General features: G+C 32.1%; 1 protein-coding gene across 1 annotated transcript; it reads right to left on the bottom strand.

Annotated features, from left to right (window-relative positions):
• Positions 1–14,087: 14,087 nt before the first annotated feature.
• On the bottom strand, positions 14,088–21,914 carry LOC138330723 (carbohydrate sulfotransferase 10-like). Its single transcript, XM_069278251.1, has 4 exons — positions 21,703–21,914; positions 21,326–21,378; positions 18,793–19,182; positions 14,088–15,680 (listed from the first exon to the last, which is right to left on the bottom strand). Exons 1-4 carry the CDS (start codon positions 21,794–21,796, stop codon positions 14,745–14,747), a joined length of 1,473 nt encoding a protein of 490 aa, XP_069134352.1. The 5' UTR covers positions 21,797–21,914; the 3' UTR covers positions 14,088–14,744.
• Between the last annotated feature and the right edge of the window lie 176 nt (positions 21,915–22,090).

Here is a 22,090-nt window from a genome sequence, read left to right as displayed (position 1 = left end):
AAATAACAGCAAAGATACGGCTACTTCCTATCCGTTTGCGTGTTTGTATAAAATGCGTATTTTTACGGCCAGGATGAACCTATAGTCTGGAACATGATTCTTCAATTTTTTTGACCAGCTGAACGCTTCTACATATGGAATCGGTATTCAAAATAAATAAAATATCATACAGGTAGTCACTTTATGTATTTTTGTTTATATTAATATATGCGCAAAAATTAACTATCTAAACCAGGAAAATACCATCATATATAACAATATTATTTTCAGTGGTCGGGGAAATAAAAAAAAAAAAATCCTGATATTATTCTTGTTATGTCCGTTTATTGTGTTACGTGGTATTTCTGTAATCAAGTGTAAACCCATTGTCATTATTTATATGACAAAATGATGATTAAAATATAATAAAAATGAAGCGCGAATTTCATTTATTCTCCTAATATCTTCTTTTAATGTTGTTATTACTCATAAAATCAATTATTCATATAACGTTTTTTTTAGCCAAAACGCGATCAGCGTTTCACTGACAAATTTATTTTCTTTACTTGTCAATTTGTAATATAGTTTCGCAACACATAATTCTACATTGACATTCATTTCTTTCTATCCCTATGGAAACTAACCTGAGACCCATTATAAGTATATGGACCTACTGTATTTACATACAATAACGCTCAAAATATTATATGCTAAATGAATACTGTCGTGTTCTTATAGATATATCTACAGTCCTCTCTAATAAATGTAATCCCAATGTGTACTATCCATTATTAAACGGCTATGTGTAAGTATAACGTTTTAAAAACGGAACAGTAATTTTTCCTTCCGTATATTTTAACTCTTTGAAAACGATTATAATCCAAGGAGGGGGGGCATCTTCGTGAACAATCGTTCCTATTCAACTTCTGTATTAGGTGGTATAAAATGATAAAAAGAGCATCATTAATAATAATGCTCTTTTGGTGTATCCAACAAAGGTGCATGTTTGTTTCTTGCGGGTTGGTGCGTAACACACCATCTCAAATGTAAATTCATCAATTGCACATCAAAAACGGTATGTTGTTTAATAGGAAAAAAATAAACACCCCAGATACGTTTTAACATGCAAAATTATTGCTTGTATACCCTTGTTGCCATTATCTTTTCTTAGAGAGTTTTGATTTTGAAAGATAAAGGTAATTTTAAATGATGCGAATGTGTATTACGATGCATTGTTTATATCAAATACTATTTATATATTGTATTATTTCTTCCATAGTATTTAACATTTGTACATTTTTACAAAAAAGCTGAAGAACTTAAATCTTGTTTTATTTCCCCGACATTTTTAGAATAGCGATGTATATCAGAATAATTTTTGATAGCACCTATCTGCATTTCAAAGTATGCAAGCAAATCCAATTGTAATTCATATCTTGTCCACTAACGTTTTACTATTGTTATCACTTTAAATGATGCGTCTTGTAGTACAATTTAATGATATAAAACCGGAAATGCAGTTTTAATCACAACCGGAATGTTATAAATCATTTATGCCAGAAAAATTATTTTAAGCGGCAACATTTATTTTGTTCATTATCAGGCTTTCAAATATAAATTTAAATTACGCGATTGAACGTGAATATTGTATGTAATTTAAATTTATCTAGATACGATAATGATAACCTCAAAATTTTATTACATTCCCGTTTTCCTCGTTTGAATTCAAACGTGACACAAATAATTACATAGTAGATCAAAAGTTACACAAAATGTTTTGTTAGATTCCTCTGAAATAGCGTCAGTCATAGTTATTGGTGAAATGATTAATTAATCATTTGTAACATTGAACACGAATACGCCAAGAAAGTTACATTTGGAATTGTTTCTTTTCGTTAAATACATTCATCTTTTCCACCTTCTTATCGGTAAACGGCAGCATTCATTTCTAACCAATGAGGTGTATAAAAGGTTAAATTATTGGTATGCATAAATCCGGAATTTATTCACTGCGTTTCCACACTCTTTTATTTATTCTGTGCTTATGATGCCTCCATGTGTTACAATTGTCCAAATTGATCCTTTAAGTCTGTGTATTGATACAGATTTACCAATTATTAAGAAATGAATCCTGCGACAATTATCCGATAGATATCTAATATATCAAAAACTAACAGAATACTTGACCGACCATTGTGTGTAAAACACAGGCGTCCTTTGTGTTATATTGACTTTTTGCTCACCAAACAATGTAACACGATTCCGACTCGCACGACATTCAGGAAATGGATTGTGTCATGAAAACTGTAGTTACATATGGTTGGCGATCCGTAATTATTCTACAGTTCACACAAGTGCGTTGTTCAAGCGAATGACAGAATTTATCCATTATATCAACCAGAGATTTCTTGCCTCTGTTGCCGATGCTGTAATTTTCATTTCGATGGAGACCCATTGTCTTTACCAAAACTCCCGGCATTTGCGGGGAGAAATCATTCTTAAATAAGGGAAACCTGAACAAGCCGCTGTTGAGCTTGCTAATAGCATGTCAAGCATAAACTAAAGTAGGCCCGTCACGATTTAACAGTTTTATTTTTTGAATTTAAATTACGTGTCAGTTGGCAGATGCTAAGATAAATTCAGTTCTGATTAAACACCAAGAAATATAACCTGATTTTAATTTTTTCAGCATAAAGAAAATAGTCCTAGTAGCTGATTGTATACTCGTATTAGTGCTTCTTTTACTAAATAGAAACATTTGGTCGGTAAAATGGGCTGTTATCATGCATAGTATAGCACGCACGGTACTGACACGCACTGATGTCGCGGCGCTCGAGACTTGTCACTTCCAGTGTCCGGGAAACCATGCCGTGTATGCGAAGAAGTATCATGATTAAAATTATGCACCGACAATTCAGAGCACAGCACGCAAATATTGAATGCTTGTTCCTCTTTTCTTACTGATATGGCCAATTAATCTATATTTCATCAAATGTATAAATACACGAAATGTGGAAAATTTGCATGTGACATGCAAAAAGAAAGAATAAAACTGGAGGCATTCGACACGACGTGTCGAGTGACTGGTTGGAGAAATAACGCAACTGTTGGTTGGTCTATCCTTCTCTACACGAACAGGCTAGCCACACACAGTTCCGTAAATGTAGACTTTGCAATAATCTTTACATATTCGTAAAGGTTTCCATAGCCTTTGATGTTTAAATTGATAACAGCAGACCAGGAATGTGTTTTGAAATTCAAACAAATTTTCTGTCTGGTACATCAATGCCATCGCTAATGTATTTCTTTCAATATTTACTGGGAATTTGAGGACATCATATTTTCAAAACAACCATATGGAAGATTTATGTGATTTGATATGGAGTGGTGGGATAATTATTTCCAACGAGGATTTTGTTTTTAGAGCCACAAGCGCTGAAGGTGAACTGTCCACAGCTGAGATGTCATTGACACATTGGATTTATATTGTTCATACAAATGTATTCCGGCGAATAATACAACATAATCTTTGGTAAGATTGCTTATGTAAATAGGAAATTCATGTTTCAGTAACTACTATACCGGAGTTATGTATACTAGCTGCCAAGGACGTATACTATTTTGAGACCTACCACGGCTTTAGTTTTTATTCGGTACATTAACAGTCAATATGAATGTTATGCAAAAATGTAAATTCATTTCGAGTTGAGAACACATGTTTTGTTCACTTTTTAAAAAAGTTAAACCGATCGCAAAATTAGATTTGTTGTGGGTTCGGAAACACTTATGCAATTATTCGTTCTGAAAATTCGGAAGAAACTTAAGGTTTTTTTCTGCTATAAATCATATTTTATGTGAATGCAAAGAAAACAAATATTGATAAGTGCCATTGATGTTTGTATTTATGTTATATTTAAAAAAAAAGATATGTTATCGAATTTCGTATCGTTGATATTATTCATACATTTATAATGACACACAACGGTATCTTTTTCGCATAATTAAAATGTGGTTTTTGCTTAAAATGTATACAATGACAATATTTTTATTTTTCAAAATAATAATAAAAAATACAATGTTTTGACGACATTGCCAGCATTCTACTTAAACATTTTAACACAGATTTATTTATTTTTTTTTTTTTTTTTTTTAATTTTTGAACTTTTTCACAATTTCATTGGAATAAGACTGTAGTCAATGGTGACATGTGATTTATTGTTGTACACAATTATATTTTATATAATACTCTATATTTATTTCAGCGTCCTATTTAGTTATTTAAGAATTTTAAAAATGCTCACGTTTTATATTGATATCTATTTTTTACTCGCTTTTTGTTATTGTTAAATCGATTGATCTATTTTATAAATAGTAAAATATGTTCCTCACGAGAACACATCTAGTTGTGTCATTTGTTCCACGGTAACACACACTAACTGTGCAGTTCCTGCGCTACCATTGTTGTTTTTATCACTTTATCGATAGTTACAGATAATGACTGAACCAAAGGCGATTTCTCTAACAATGCATTGTTTGCCCTAACAAATTCTAATTCGCGCATACCAGATATACGTTCATAAATGCCTTTTTTAAATGTCATGAATTTAAAAACAATCCCGCGATTCTAACCGGATATTAGAAATCTCATATAATTCATATCATACAAAATGGGTGTTTAAGTCCACCATTGTTTCAGTAATATTTACTTTTCTGAAATTTATATATATATTAATGGTTTGTGTGTTGTCGTTATGTTGTTTATATGTTTACACTTTTTTTATAAAACGTTCTTACGAAATTATGATTGTGATGTTATCAGGTGTCAATGTTGTTATTCAACCTTAACCCGCTTTACAAATTACGTCAATGTTTTATGTTCCTGTTTGTCAACAATTAGGAAATGTGCCGTACCGAACCTAACCTGAAAATTATTTGACAAACTGAAAAGTACTATCGAACTTTAGGAATATGTTTGGAGTTAGTTGTTTAAAATTTTTATTAGAATTTTATTTATATAAGCAAATAAAACGTGAATCTGATGAAGACATGATTCAGAGGAGTTTTATTTTTTTATGTCATGAGCAAGTAGGCACCATCATATTAATGAATTTTTAATGAGAATAATATTCTATTAATTCTTTAATGTTACAAACTTATATTTTACCTGAATTATTTTGCTTTCTGTGTTATAATTTAAATTAAAACGAACATTTATATTGGCTTATAGTATAATGTTATTTTCTACCATTAAGGTAAGAATTTAATCGTAGCGTAACAATAATACATTTAATATGTTTGTATAAACTTACAATGTTTTTTTACCTAACAATATTAATAAAGATCCAACTGAGGACATCGGTGGTGAAAACTAAGGTTTTTATTTACAAACTCGTTAATGGTCATAATTATACAAAAAATTACAAACGAATTTTTGGAGTTAATTATGTTTATAATTACAAATTGAATTTGTTGTGCGACATAGAATGACATACTATTCTTATGACGTATTCTCACAATTTGGGATTATGAAAATGCAATGTTGTGCACGTTTGTTTTGCTTCTGTTGGCTGGATTTTGGTTCTGAGGATATTGCTTCGTTTATTTTGCTCAGTAAATATATTGTTCTTTAATCCTCTATGTTGATCTGTGTCCATTAATAATGACAGTCAGATGTTTTTTTTTGTTTTTTCTCTAGCATTTTATCAAACGGGTTGAACTAAACGTTTATATTTACGTTTTGGCTATACTGTAACTATTGCCTTTTCTCTGTTATGTAAAACAAATTTTATTGTTATATCATTATGTTTACATTAGGCACGATATCGGGTGCGGGAGTGGGCAGAATAAAGGCATATAATGGGTGCTGATAATTAAAATAAATGTATGGTTGTATACGTCCATACCTGCACGGAATGATATAATTCTCTTTCTTTTTTTTCTTTCTTTTTTTCTCTCAAATCATTTTAATGTTCGGATTGTTGAAATGAAATACTGAAAATTGATAATTTATTTATGGTTTAGATACGATTTTCAATTCATTAAAATCTACAGAAATTGGGAAAATAGTGAATATAAATGTATATAGACATCTCAATTTAAGACAGCGAAAAATAATTCCTTTTTTGAGGTTACAGATAGGACACCAGGTTACAGATAGGACACCAACTAGAATGGGCGAGTAGATGAAATTAATATGTTCGATATCGAGAAATAATTCCTAGCTCGGGCTACATATTAAAACGAGGCCATCGATCGGCTAACAGTGGTGTATGTCCGGAGGATGAGAGACTTCTCTGTGTAAGTGGATCTGAGGAACAGCTTCTGTGTTAATACAGTTTTACAAGATGAATGTCTTTCTATACACTTACGATATTATAAATAATCATGGATTAAAATTTTTTTTCACTTGTGGTCTTTTTCAAGATACAAAAAAATAATAAGTTTATTACGGAGTCTTGGTTGACTACTAAATTACACATTTCCCAGAAATTTTGTAATATTTACCTAGATTGACATAACTTTTCAGAGTGCATGTTACACAACTGTATTAATGATACACTTTAGTGTTATCATGTCAATAATATAGTTTTATTCCGCTTGCTTGAACTTCTAATAAACAAAAACTTAATATTCACTAAATGTACTTCAGGCCTCCTACTATTCAATTGTATAACCGTCATAGTACGTAGTACTCATGGAAGTAACGTTTACATATATTCTTGCCAATGTTACTTAAACTTGGAGTGTAAAATATATACAACCTGCGTGATTTTTTTTATTTTTCAATCCTATATTTATCACCATTGTATTGTGTATTATGGAGGCATGGTAAGGTTACATTTTGTCTTATAAAAGAACAATGGTTTGTCGTGAATTCTATCATATTTCCACAACGATGAAACTAATTAACCTAAATAACACCAGCATTAAATACATGTTATACTACCTGAACATTCAGATGCTATCGAGGAGTTATTGTTACGTTTTTAAATATATATAAAAATGTTATCAAATGTATAGTAGAAATACATACTGTAAGGTTGATAGCTTTCCATATCATATATGTCACTGAAACAAATAATAAGAGTAATGAAAAGATGTTCAGGCTGTTCACGATGTTAAAACTTATTTTCTCCAAACATATTTGGACTTAGATTTCACTATAATTTGGGTATAAAATTTAAAACAAAAGTATATTATATTATTTACTGTGCAATCAAAAAACTGATAATTGCATACACGATAATTTAACAATTTAGGACTATTTTGGAAACATAGATTGAAGCGTATCATCAAAATTGAACAAAGGGATAATTGAATAAAGTCATGAAAACATGAGGTTAAATGCAATCGTTTGCAAAAACGATTCAGCATAATGTATTATTACTCGAAATAATTACAAACACTGACTTTAATTTTGTATAAAGCATAAAGAAAAGTGAATATCAGCTAATGGAAAGTTAAAACGAATAATAAAGATACATTTTATTAAATGAATATGCACCAAAAAAATAATATTGTTCAGACACTCCTGAATAGTTGCTTAACAATCCATGTTTTATTATGACAAAGCAATTAGTCATGCAAAGATGACTGTAAAATTGACACGTCACACTGTGATGTTTCCTTCAACAGATATGTAGAGCATAACTTTTATCATTTTTCGTTTCTTGATTATTTTATAAATCTCATTACACGGTGCACTGTTTCCATTCTTTTAAAAACCTCTAAGAGAAAAAAACTGTAGTCCCGGCTGTAAATAGGACCTGTCCATATAATATCACAAAAGTCAGACAGAGTATTCTATGCTGCGCTTGCATGTGTTCTAGTGATTAGCAAAGATATTCGCACATTTTAAAGTTTCATCCCTGAACACGACCGGCCCTACTTTCTGTAGCACACACCTGACGTGAAGAAGCTGTTTATAGCTATTTCTCGTGCTGATGGAATTAGAAAGGAGAAGGTTTTAAGGTGATCCACTGTTTCATCTCCCCAGAGCTAATCTACGATTGTTTTGAAAAATTTATATCGAGCCAGTTTGAATGGGTGGGACGCTGGGGGAGTGGGTATTTTATTGTTTGTTAGTCCACTTGTTAAAATAAGTCCGACATGCAAAGTAGTCCTTCCCGCATAATTAAATACCTAACACAAACAAAACAATACAACGTATATTTTTGTTTTACGTTTTTTGAGATTTAGTTCTATTTATGTTTTATGTCCAATTGCTTGCCATAACTTAAATATGAATTCCATTTAAAAAAATTATAAATCTGTATTGAGATACTTAGCTAGAGATTGTTTATGTTCTACAACAGTTTTATCCGCATTCGATTTACAAATGTAACCGTTTCGGCCTCACTTAGCCGTTAAACAATTAGTATCAGTTTATGTTCCTAATAGGATTCTTTCTCCATCAATATTATTTGACGAAGCATTATGTATTTATTAATGTCAATATCATATAGTTTGATTTTATTTTGTTCCTAATGTTTTCTCGATCATTATTTTTTGTCGAAATACTAAAAAAATTCTTTTTATAGGAAATTTCATATTCATTTTTTTATTCTATGAACCATTAGCTGTTTCTATTCGTAGATAAGGTATATCGTAACACATTATAAAATATTTTCGTATTAAAATGCTGACTTTTTGAATAATTTTGCATACTGTTTATTTGTTATCTTGTTATATTACTCAGATAAATATCATTGTTTTGTAATTTATTATTGCTTCATACTAATTATCATGATTACTTCATTGCAATTAAGTCTGAGCCACATTATATCCTCAATTGATCGGTTTTTGTTAGTACAATGACACTCGCAATACTGTACAGATACGTATGTATGTTAATGTGTACAACTAAATTTGATAATCGTAACAGATTGTTAATATCATTATCATCACTACAGGGCGAACCTAGGAAATCTATATTCCAAATGCAATTTCAATTATATATTGAAATTTATGTACGGTTATCATTGACACATTTGTAAATTTCAAATAACGATGATACCAGGAGGGATTTTTCTTGGGGATTCAACACAAGAAAAATATGGAGCAAAAATATGAAATTAAAATTTATTGCATGTCACTATCGAAGAATTTGACATCAAAATCAGAGATTGTATTTTTGTAATTTCCTCTAACACAAGCCAGTCACACACTTGAGTTTGAGTTCTGCATAGTTTCAAGTCATTCCTCTTTTTTGGGAATGCCAGCTCATATTGGCCTGGTTATACACGATGTACATTGAATATATGTTTCAGCTGTAGATGTCGCTGCTAATTATATTGCTGTTCCAACTGTGTAGAGACAGAGAGCGCCGAGTCTCCGTGTATTCTGTAGATCAAAGTAGGCTTTCCCCCCACAGGTCGTGTAAGATAACGACGAGTAAAAGTTAATGAGTAAATCCAATAATCATTTTCATAAACGTGTCGATAATATACATTGGTATCAACATCGGCTTCATCGGGGTTGTAGAGGGTGATTGTGGCTGGGCTCGCCGAGGTTTGCACGGTCGTAGGAATCAGTTTATAATAGTATTTAGCATTAAAGGCCCCCATACCTTTCCGAAACGGCTGTTTATTTTTTAAAATGGAATGTAAAAACGTGATCGATTAAGTGTGTAGAGTCGCAAAAGTTATTAACTTACCGTTAATATACACTCTAATCATCATCTCCCTGAAACAAAATAAGTTAAATAAATATAATGTTAATTGTTCATAATCGCGGGTCGTCTTAAGTTTCACGCCGAGTCCTAATTACCGCGCGGTAGTTGAATACTACTGCGCCAGACGCAAAACAGCGAAATGAATCTCCACAGTTTGCATATATTAAGTAGGACGTACATAAATAAGCCAAAACATTTAAAAAGGAAAGTGTCATTTTTATTATTTTTTTTCTTTTTATCCTGATAACCATATTTGGAAATGTCATCATGATAAAATGTATCGTGTAGTAATTATATTTCCTTTTTAATTTTTCATTTGAAAAAATAAAAAAGAGAAAAATAGTGTGAATATCATATAAATGTGATACAATTGAGAATAAATTCGATTCCGTTTTAGAATGTGTTAAGGAAGTATTTTTGCAATAAATACTTACAAAATAACTAACAGAAATGGATGTGAAACAGTGAGTTATCGAAATATAATTCGTTGTAGATATCGGATGTCACATTTCTATAGCCTATCCTAATAATGAAATGCATATCTTATATATATGAGTGATTTAAACGTTTAAATCCTTTTTCAATAGGTTAACATCATGTAATAAATATAGCGTACAATCCCATTTACAATATTTTACATAGCCTTATATAAATACGCTAACGTATTTGATGACTGTTTGAAATATTTGTCATCGTATGTTGAGCCAACATTTGAATGATTACATATTCAAATGTTTTAAAATCGTCGTAGTGTTTCTGTAAAGGCGCCATTATAGACATTATAGACACATTTGAATATGAGAGCAGTACACAGATGAAATGAGTTGCATCATAAGCTGATTGACCTTCGAGGACATTATAATGATATGATAATACTAACCTTATGTTTGTACAGGAAAAAATTCATTAAAAATTACACATAATTCCAAAATTTCCAAGAAAAACGAACATTAAGCAATTATCTTCCAATGTAAATTTATGAATGTTTAATCAAACATAAGCGATATTTTGGGCTAATAGGGTTTTTTGTAGTGTAGTGGAAATTACAAAATAAACGGAAAAGGGAAATGTCAGCATTCATAAACTATTGATCTGAAAGAATAATGCCCTTTTCTTAGATTCCGGAGTTGATAATCTCCCATTACAAACAACACGTAGTACTATGGGAGCATTACTGATGAATCCTAAGACGAACCACCTGTATAGAACAGTCTTGTCCTGTTGATGCTTATATCCTGTGCAAGTTCATTAGTAGAATGTCAACAAAACAACTACAAAGACGGTTTCAAAATGGCTAAATTTTAAAATGATAATACTATAAGATAACACATGTATTAACATTCGCATAACATTATACTCTTTCAATCACTTTTGAGTTATGTATAGGATTTATTTCAGGAATTTATTAGCATTTGAGTGATTAATTTGCATGTGGTTATTTGTTTTGTTGAACATGGGCTAAAGAATATTTCAGAAAACATATTTTACTTATCCTATGGCCTAAAAAGCTTTTGGTAAAAAAGCATGCTGTAAATCGGGCATTAAGCGAAATTTTTCATTACTTTTTTTTCTAAACATTTCCGAAAAACTTTACTATATGAATACTACGATATTCATACGGAAAATGTTCAAATATTCAGAACCAAACACCTCGAAGGAAAATGAGAAACAAAATGAATAAAAATCAAACAAACAAACAAATAAAATACTTTTTTTAATTCAATGAGTTGAATTTTGTTAAATTATTTCAAAACACTTCGTACAAATTTTTCGTTTGCTATGGAATTATACCCTTGACAACTTGATAGTTGAGGGGAAGTAACTCGAAGAAAACTTGAGGAAAACGATAAAGAAAATGAAAAAGTACATGAAAGTAGTGAAGTATTGCATTTTAACAATAAATCATGCACTCTGCTCTTTTTTTAATATGAGCACAATTTGGAATAAACAATGATAAATAATTTCTTTGGCGCAACATTGAACCACTGACAAAAATGAGGAAGCATATAATTATATGCATCATGCTGCTGTTTCCGCTATCTACACTGTAAGGGCCAAAGGTATATAGGCAACACAACTGCAACTATCGAAGCAGTTAAAATAATAATAATAAAGTTAGTTGTATGAACTTAAAAAAAATTCTGATAAGATTTTTGTCATGAAAAAGTGACAGAACAGAGTCATGGGACTGAAAGAGTACGGCATTACGCACACATCTTTGACATTGTATATACAAGGACGTATATGAGTCTCACTTATAAATCCTTGGTATATACAATTACATTGTTCTACATACACTTATATAATTCATTTTTGCTTGTTACGAATCCTTAAATATTTTAGCTATATTCAGCTCTGACGGAAAAACAACTGTGATTTAGAATTTCAGTACGTGTGCCTATTCGACCGACCCACTAAGTGTCTTTTGGGGATGGAACAGAAAGACAACCTTTGGATTTCTTAACCTTCGTCAATCTCAAACAGTCTTTTCTTTTATGTTAACCTCATCCTTAAAGAGCTTTACCGACAAAAAGCAAAGAAAAACATGCATCATAACATATTTAAATCAAGATTGATGGCTTAAAAGGCAGAACGCAGAGGATGAGTCTACATTTGACAGTAATTCCAGCAATATCACCAAAGAGTTTGAAGCCTCATATTATCATTAATAGTACACACAGTACTATGAACACAGTTATACAGTATATTCTCCTAATCGTTAAAACGATCAAAGGAAATGGTTACATTATCACGACACCAATGAAAGAAAACCGATATTTCAAGGATCCAGCGTATAACAACACTAGGTATTCACAGGAGGAAGAAACATTATTCTTTATAGCAAAAACTACCTTACAAATCAAGTTGAGTCCATACCAACAGACTACAAAAATATTTATAAAAAATAAATTATTTTTATATTATTTAGATAGCAATAATAAATGGGATTAAAAAAAGTTTTAAAGATGATTTTACTACATTTTAATTAAATATGTAATCGATGAAAAACATTCTTAATCAATTACTTTTCTTTTGAAACAGTTCTTTTGTGTTGGAACATATATGTTTGAAGGGACGCAACTCTTAAAAGTTGGCAGCATGAACACATAGAAAGTATATCATTAAATAAGTCTAGGTTCTCATGTAACACTGCACTAGATATAAAAATATTGTGCCCTTCAGCTTAAACTCCAAGGCTTAAACAGGGCAGGCATTTTAAAACAACGTGGATTTTGCACTGAAAAATATTGAAATTCAAATATTTTTTACCGATCCATTATCAAAATTGATATATTGAACCTAAATTTCAATCTTGATTCCCCAAGCAATATAATTCTTACTTAGGAATAATTACCAATTTTTACTTTTTAAATTCATAATCCTGGGCTCATTATACACAGGGACCATTTAGAAGGTATATTTTGTTCATTTATTTTGTTGTTCCCTGTAAAGATATCTTGTCAAATAAACATTAATATTTGTGACATACAAATCAGCAGTAGGCATGTGGTCATCACATTGACAAAAAGAATACATTTCAGCTTGAATAATATTTTGTTCAAGACCAAAAACGTTGTTTATCGTAAAAGGAGAATAGTAATACAGGAAGCATGCGATGGACGATGTTTTCAATTTCTGCTTTAACTAAACTGAACAAAAACGGAAATGTCAATAAATAAATGGTTGCAACCTAAATAAGAGAATAGTTTTATTTTCTAGATTAAAGTGTTTCTATCAGACAAATGCATTTATCGTAACGTAATAACTCGGGAATGGTAAAATTGGTAACTACCTCGATACCACGAGTTCATACAATAACGACTCTTTCCATGTTATTTAATCTCGTTACTCTAAATAATTATAGTCTCCTACTACATGTACATCTTTATTTGAAGCATTGCCGCTGCGATTTGTTCCGGGGGCACGGAAATAAGTTGGTTTTTAAGTGACTACTTGAATCGAATAACATAGAAAGCTTCCATCACTGTGATAAGTCTGATATGGCTATCCTCCCTTTACACGGTGTTAAATGTGTGACAGGTGACACACTGTGAAGCAAAATAGTGCTTTGATTATTCAAATCACTGTAGTTACTTGTTGTATTGTATTTGGCACTTTAATTTTAGCATTAAACAAGTGTCGTGCATATCTACACCCAATTAACAACATCTGCCACTCAGAAGAAACGATACTCTTTTTCAGAAAAGGAAGACTATGTGCTATATTTGTCAATATTTTATTGAAATAATTCAATTACACTAGGATTACATTTTTCATGACTTAAGTGACCATTAAAACTGTATTTTCATTGAACACTTTCTTTTTTAACTAACGTTAGATCAGCTAGATCGAAATTCAAAACTCTGGCATTCACACTTGTTCAAGAATAGAACATATGAGACTTTCTTAGTTTTGAAGAGCTGACATTTTTTAATTTTGTATACGAATGCTACTTTATTTGAAAAACGATATTAAAAGTTTGGTAAACATTTGAAAAGGGGAAAGACATATATAAAATATAGATAACCAAGAGTGACAGGTTTATGAATAGTAAACTTTTATACGTGTTAAGGCCTGATTCTTTATCTTCCATTGTCTTCCTTCAATCGTGTTTATCTGTAACAAAAGAAAGAGGAACTTTGTTCTCTTATTTATTTTTAATTTACATGATCAGAGTCAATACACATCCCTGTCGAGTGCCCCGACCAGGAATCGAACCCTGAACTAACGTCTATGAGCCAAAAAACATGCTCCGTTAGCTGAGTGACAAACTAAGTTTACTATTACATACAAGCCACGTTGACCCGATTCGTTAACTTGCTTTCCTTGCGATATCACCCCAATACTCTCACACCGCCTTCAATCGCTATTTTCTTGACGCCAAAGTAGAAAAAATGGTAATACACATTCCTGTTCCGCCGAGTTTCCCTGCAGTGAATCTAACGTCAGCACCCTATCATACGGTTAGCTATATATATAGTGTGACCCAGGAATGGTATACGACCAACACGACCATCGCATGGGCCAAGTTCAAGTGCTATAGCCTAAGACACATAAACTACTCTGTCATTGTGGTCCGGTGTTTCTTGTTTTACGCTGTATTAACATCAAAATACCACGGCTCAATGTGACGTTCTATATTGAACAGCTTGGAAGGTCTACAGTCATAACCAAATAACTCACAGTCCTGTTCAAATATCTTACTTAAAGCTTCCATGTCTTCCTTGTCAACAGTGGAAAATGCTTCTAGCATAGCCTCTTCTTTGTTCTTTTTTGACACGCTTCTGTCTTTCGCATCTCCGATTCCTCTGTATAACAATTCTTCGAACATTTCTTTTGTTACCGTTTCACTTTTCTCTCTCGATATCGGATATTTAGAGTTTTTACTTATAATACCCCTAATCTGAAATTTTTTCCACATTAGTTTTTGCGCCTTGTAGAAAGATACCCCACAAGATTTGTAGCGCTCCCGAAATCCAACCAACATGCCTGCTTGGTCACGTATGGTATCATCTACAGTCTGCCCATGGAAATCCGTTTCAAGTGACTTTCTTAGCCTTGTTTTGCCCATTCGATTTAAAAGGTAAATCGTGTCATTCGAAAGAGTTTCCAGTTTGCCTATTATATCATATTTGTATAGGCATATATCACAATGTTCATACTGAGGTGTAAAATGGCCGTTCCGTTTATAATCGCTCTTATCATAATGCAGAACCAACTTAACGAATTCTTTGAAGGTAAGGTCATGGGCACAATGTAAATCTTTCCTTGAAGGGTTCTTTCTAACATATTTCACGCCAAACGGAGTATAAGAGGTCCAAAACATCACATTGGGAGAGAATATTTTGTCAACATAACCAGAGAACAACCTTCCATATGGTTCTCGAACAAACAAAAATGATAATGCATTCTCGGCAAATGGAATTCGCTGGTAAGCAGGCATATGAAGAAATGAATCAGATCTTGATAAGGATGCCATCACAGAACGATCAAACGGTGAGTTAGCTGATGATTCTCCTTTTACAATCTGGGAAAAAAAGAGAAATTATGTTATTGGAAATGAACGATATTGTCCCAATTTCATTCAAATTAGGCCTAACGGAATTTTGAAACGGTTTATTAGGTAACGTATATATACAACATCATTCCATTTAATCATTTTGATAGTCATACTTAGATAAAAGCAGTAAGTATCGATAAATCAGCAATCTCCTCGATTGTTTCTAACTATATTTGTTCATTATTCTCAACGCATTTACCCTTATAAAATGCATTAAAGGGACATGAACCTTAAATAATTTGTTCTGTATGCTTAGATGTGGTTTTGAGATGTTTATTGAATATTTCATTACAATGATTGGTTATCTAAAACGACAGGAAAACGTGGGGAATACCTTCCTCAAAAATGATAAAATTAGACCGTCATATTCTATTTTTGGAACACAAAATGAAAGCTGGCCGAAAGCGAGGTGATAATGAACAACAAACTTGCTGACGTGACAAGTCAATATTAGTTTTCCACATTTTAAGATTATTTTCTAATTAACGATGGTTGACAAAATAAGTTTAAGCCATATTTGTTATAAAACAATTTGTATTTAGCGTAAGAATGATAATTCAAAAGTCAAACGAGACTTTTCATTCGATCATGACAGGGCACCGTGAAGGGAGGTTCCTGACATATTGCACATATGTACATCACGCAAGTATAAATTGAGGAGTTGTTCCCGTCTCTTGCATTTCAGCGATCCATTTATATTTACCTACTCTCCCAATCGCGCACGTTATTGACTCTTGACGTACACTGCTTACTATCGGAATTAGTTTGTGTTCGCTTCACCCACGTTTTTGACCCACCATTTTGTTTACATGCATTTAATTTGTGCAGTGCATTGTGGGAGGTCAGTAAAATTCAACACTACTATACTATCGCTACAAAATTCGACCGGGCCGGTTCAAAATACAGAAAGGTAGAATTTCCATTATTTCCACAATAACTGAAATATATTACTTATAAAATCTATATGGTTTATTTAGGTTCACGTCCCTTTAATGTTTGCGGTTTGACAAGATAAAAACTTCTACTGATAATAGTATAATTCCAGCTTCGAAAGTCTTATTACACAGTATAGTCGGATGATGTACTTGGTACAAAATATTACATATCATTATCAATCAACTTTACTTATGAAATTGTTTCGTTTTCATAAACATATGTCAAAGTCGCTGAAATGGTTTTTGTTCTGACTGGGAAGAAGTGATAAATAGGTACATATGTTTAATAAACAATGTTTTAAGCCTCAGGGTACCGACTACTTGTCTGTATTTGTCTTCACAGTGTTCTAAGCCTCATGATACCAAATATCTCTTATTATATTATATTTATATGTTTCCTTACTAAAAATAGCATTGATAGATAGCACACTTTATTTTAAATATGGTCACCTACTCTACTCCCCCTTCTCCCCCCTCCCCCTTTTTTCTGATTGGCATGTAATTTATGGCACCTAATTTATACTGTTTAACATATTATAATGATATATTCAAATTATCACATATGAAAGAAAACATAACTGTTTGTTTATGTAATAAGTAAGGTTTGTTTATGAAATAAGGACAATATCAAGATTATGTATATCTTGAATCTAAATTAATTTCATCTCATTCAAATCCATTGATATTAATGATATATTCCATCTTCAATGATAGTACAGTTATTTTATTACTAAAATTTGAATATAATATCCCTGACTGGATCCAAAAATACATAGGTAGATGACCACTGGCAAATAAGCCATTATGGACATTTAGGTCTGTATCCTATGTGTGGATAGATCCAGTCATTTATATTATATTCTAATCTCTAAATTATGATTATATATATTTTGAAAAACAATAAATTTCGTACGATGGCCCATTTGAGCCTGTCAAATTACAACTACCTGATTAAATAAGTTGTACATTTATAAATTGACAAAGTGTACATGACCATTTACTCTTAAGTAGTTGTACATTTATAAATTGACAAAGTGTACATGACCATTTACGGTGGGCAGGGCAAGGTATCGGCGTGAGTTATTGGGTGACTGGTGAATGGGGAATGTTGGATTCCAGTCTTGACCTTTGGTTCAGCTTTCATTAATATTGAGCGATAACGTGACAAACAATTAAGCGCAGACCACATCCCCTCGTTGCTTTCCGTATACAGACAATTATATCTGCTGAAGTCATGTTTTCAAGACAACATCTAAGTTGCATTTGTATGTTTATAGATAGAATTTGAAGACCAAATCCTATATAAACTGACTGCATTTACAGGGAATGTCGAACTGATGATAGCCTGCGTTTTATTGTTTGTCACGTTATCGCTGCAATTTGAATCAAGGCTGAACCAAAGGTCAAAACTGGAATCTAAAATTCCCATTCACCAGTCTCTCAATAACTCACGCCGATACCTTGCCCTGCCCACCGTAAATGGTCATGTACACTTTGTCAATTTATAAATGTACAACTTCTAAAGAGTAAATGGTCATGTACACTTTGTCAATTTATAAATGTACAACTTATTCAATAACGTAGTTGTAATTTGACAGGCTCAAACGGGCCATCGTAATTTCGCACATAAGTATATTGGAGATGATATCTTAAATACTATCCTTATCCCAACATTATTCATCAATACAATTGCTACAGTATATGTTCATGGATATGTTTAAAATTAGAATTTTGTTGAATCATATGTATATACTCATTGTTACTAGGAGAAAACTAATATAGGCAATACCTGTTGTTTAATCCTTTTTCGTTGTTCGAAATAAAATTTGTTGAAATGAAATATTATATTTGGTGCGAAAAGACGATAAGTTTAATGGCGGAACTAAAAGAATAAGCTGCATACGACTTTTCGAAGCAAATCAGTCACCGAAATATACGCTTAGCTCCTGTCTTCTATTTAACTTCCCTTGCTCTCATGGAATATTACCATGCGTATCCAGGTCCTCACAATAAACAGTATTCTATTTAATTTCCCTTGCTCTCATGGAATATTACCATGCGTATCCAGGTCCTCACAATAAACAGTAACTGTCTTATGAAATAAAATGTAAAATTATACTTAAAGACTGATCAATAAGACGTACCCTGAAGACCCTTTTCCAGAACGTCGACGCTGACTTCTGTATAGCGCAATAGGCTAAGCGTTGTCTCTTATCGATTAATATACGTGATAAGGTATCTTTTTTGTTGTTGCGGCCAATATACTTTGACTTGTTCGCTGCACACATCTTTGTGATTCGATCTCTTCTCGTCTTATAAACATCCTCCAAATCTAGCTTTTCGCTATCATGTTTTATATGCTCTACAGCTTCCACAGCCGTAGTAACATTCTCCAAATCTGGCTTTTCGCTATCATGTTTGATATGCTCTACAGCTTCCACAGCCGTAGTAACATTCTCCAAATCTGGCTTTCCGCTATCTTGTCTGATATGCTCTACAGCTTTCACAGACGTCGTTACTCTCATATATTTGACCTGAAATAATCAGCGAAGATTGCATGAATAAGTTTGCCGTTTGTATGTTGACAATAGTAACATTAGTTAAAAGACATTCCAGTAATGTTACATTCTGTCAAAGAGGTATTTTTATTGACAATAGTTCAAAGTCGAGCACATCAAGAAATTATGTTTCCAAATATTTATTGAAAGAAAAAGTTAGTCACAGACATTTTCTCAGAACTTCTCAAATAGATCCTTATATTTATAGATGATCTATACGGGGATGTTTCTTCCTAACTGAACAGATATGTAATATGTCTATGTATGATGGATATAAAGCCTATCAGCCTACATCCACAATTTTAAATTAATTTTAATTAGATGAGAAAAGTTGTGTGATACGTGTTCATATTGTATTTTAGCAGGTTGGTGTGAATCATTCATGAATAACATGATAGAAAGGTACGGATTCACAATAAAAACTGTTACTAGGTTTTATAGATATGCGTATGGGGCTAGATGTGGCACAGATGAAATTGATAAAAATCTGGATTAACAAACAAAACTTACTGTAAGTATATACTAGGGTTGGTTTCTTGATTGTGTGTTGGAAGTGTTTTATCTTAAAATAAAGATGTGCAGTAATCGGATCGACATTGGTTAATCTACGAGTTGAAGGGAGATTGTCTGCTCACTATTTCACGCGATTCTCTGTTCATCCAGCACGAGAATTATATGATGAGAGCTAGATTCTGTTATTGAAAAAAATATCCACATCCACTCATTCCAACACTTACCAAGTCTATACCGTATAGCCGGATATTTTCGCGGGTATCATATATGTTCACGATTTCGCGGGACATGGCTGTGAAGTTTGATCCGCGAAATATTGAGATATGGTTGAACGATATCTACCCTTAAGGATGTACTCCTCTGAGAAGTCAAAATTTTCTTGTATTAAACTTTTTTTCTCATATAGATTTTTGGAAATAGGAGTTCATACCATGAAAGAAAATGGAAGAAAAAACATATGTCCGTGTGCTCGTTTTTGAGCTTTTGTAACTAAAAGATACCAAAATGACAAAATAGTGGATTTTATTGGAATTTAGCCGTTTTAACCACATACACTAGGATGTAAAGCCATAATTCCCTAATGAGGTTTTTGATATGTATGGATGTTTGTAGAATTTATTTTCAAGTAGTATTCCCTAATGAGGTTTTTGATATGTATGGATGTTTGTAGAATTTATTTTCAAGTAGTATTCATTGAAAATATACCAGTTATGATTAATAAGAGTCATATTTTTTTCGAAATAACAACATATGCTACCCCTACCCCTTCATTTTGAGCTCCAAAATGCACCATTTTCAGCCATTTTTGTCAAATTTAACCCTTTATGGAAAAAGTTCTGGTATTAAGCTTTTCTCAGTAGTTTTGCATATCAATAGGGAAAGGGTTGTTCTTTCTAAATCAGGCAGAAAAATGGGGGGTCCGTGTGCTTACTTTTTTGCTCCATTTAAATATTTGTTATTTTTCAATATTTTTGACTAAAAAATAAAAGTGCTCAAATTACCATTAAATGTAGAAATAAAGTGACAAAAGTGTATCATTTCACACATTAATGTTCAATATTTTAATTAACATGAACCCAGTGAAGATTGACAGCAAAAATTAACTCGATACAGCTGAAAATGTTGACGCGGTGATAATTTAAGTAAAAACAATTTAAGTAAAAAATCGGAAAACGGTGGCTCTACTCAAAGCCAAAAAAGACACAATTTCAAAATGGCCGCCAAATGGGCCATTTCTTAAAATCGCTGTGTAAAAAAATCTACTAAAAATAGAAATGTAATTTTTTCACAACATGCTATAGATATTGATAAATCGTATTTGAAAATCTCATAACGTTTTTGATCTATGTCGAAACGAGACTTCAACAGGACTAAAACCACAGAAGAATACATCCTTAAATCCAACATATCGCGAAAATTTAAAAAGCCGAAAATTGGATTTTCTCCTTTTAAAATCCAATCGCAAAAATTCTGGCCCGCGAAAATAACCAGCTATACGGTATACATACCTGTTACTGAAATGTCTTCTGTCCAATAAATTGACATTTTGTAATTAATTTGATTTCTTATGATTATTAATTGTGATGTTTATTTTACAACATCTTACCTCTGTTTCCTCCTTTTTATTATCTGTCACAACTTGTCTCTTCTTAGTAATATCTGGAATAGCACGATCAAATATTGATAAACCAGATCATATTAAGCAAAATAGCACTTGGACGACAATGTAGGATGATGTAATGTTCGAGTCATTCATTTATTTTAGAAACACATAATGCATTATGTTACATCGAAAACTCTGCTTCAATTATTGTCATCGTTTATCTTGTGTATATCTAAACAAAGGCATTAATTATGTTCTTTGGTATCAGAGAAAATAATTGTAAAAATGCCTTGATATCAGACGATCAACTTAAATTTCATCACAATTTTAAACATGGAAGTTAAGTACATTAAAAGGGACATGGGTTAAACAAGGCATACCTTCATTATGTGTCCTTTTACCCGTTTTAAAGAATAAGGCCAGCAAAGCTAGAGTCACCAGCAACAGTAGTACCCTTGTCACAGAAATCCGCATGTTTTTAGAACAACAAGTCAGGTCTGTGCTCGATAGATCCGTTCGTATCCACTACCTAAGTTATCCAGTTTAACTTCGATACCACAAGTAACATATACTCATTTCACAGAAATAGTAGATCTAAGTAATGTTTCAAATATTCACGACCATGAATTTCAAAACATCATGAGTGGAAATAAACGAAATCCCTATCCCTGTTTCAATCACTTATTAATATACGTATAGACTAACATAGACGTCCGGAAGTTATACAATATATGCATTAAAAATGCCCCAAGAGTTCTAAGACTGATC

This window comes from Argopecten irradians, chromosome 1, assembly GCF_041381155.1.
Source record: "Argopecten irradians isolate NY chromosome 1, Ai_NY, whole genome shotgun sequence".
Classification (NCBI taxonomy): domain Eukaryota; kingdom Metazoa; phylum Mollusca; class Bivalvia; order Pectinida; family Pectinidae; genus Argopecten; species Argopecten irradians.
The sequence above is the reverse complement of the archived record's forward strand: the minus strand, read 5'-3'. Positions and strand labels throughout refer to the sequence as shown.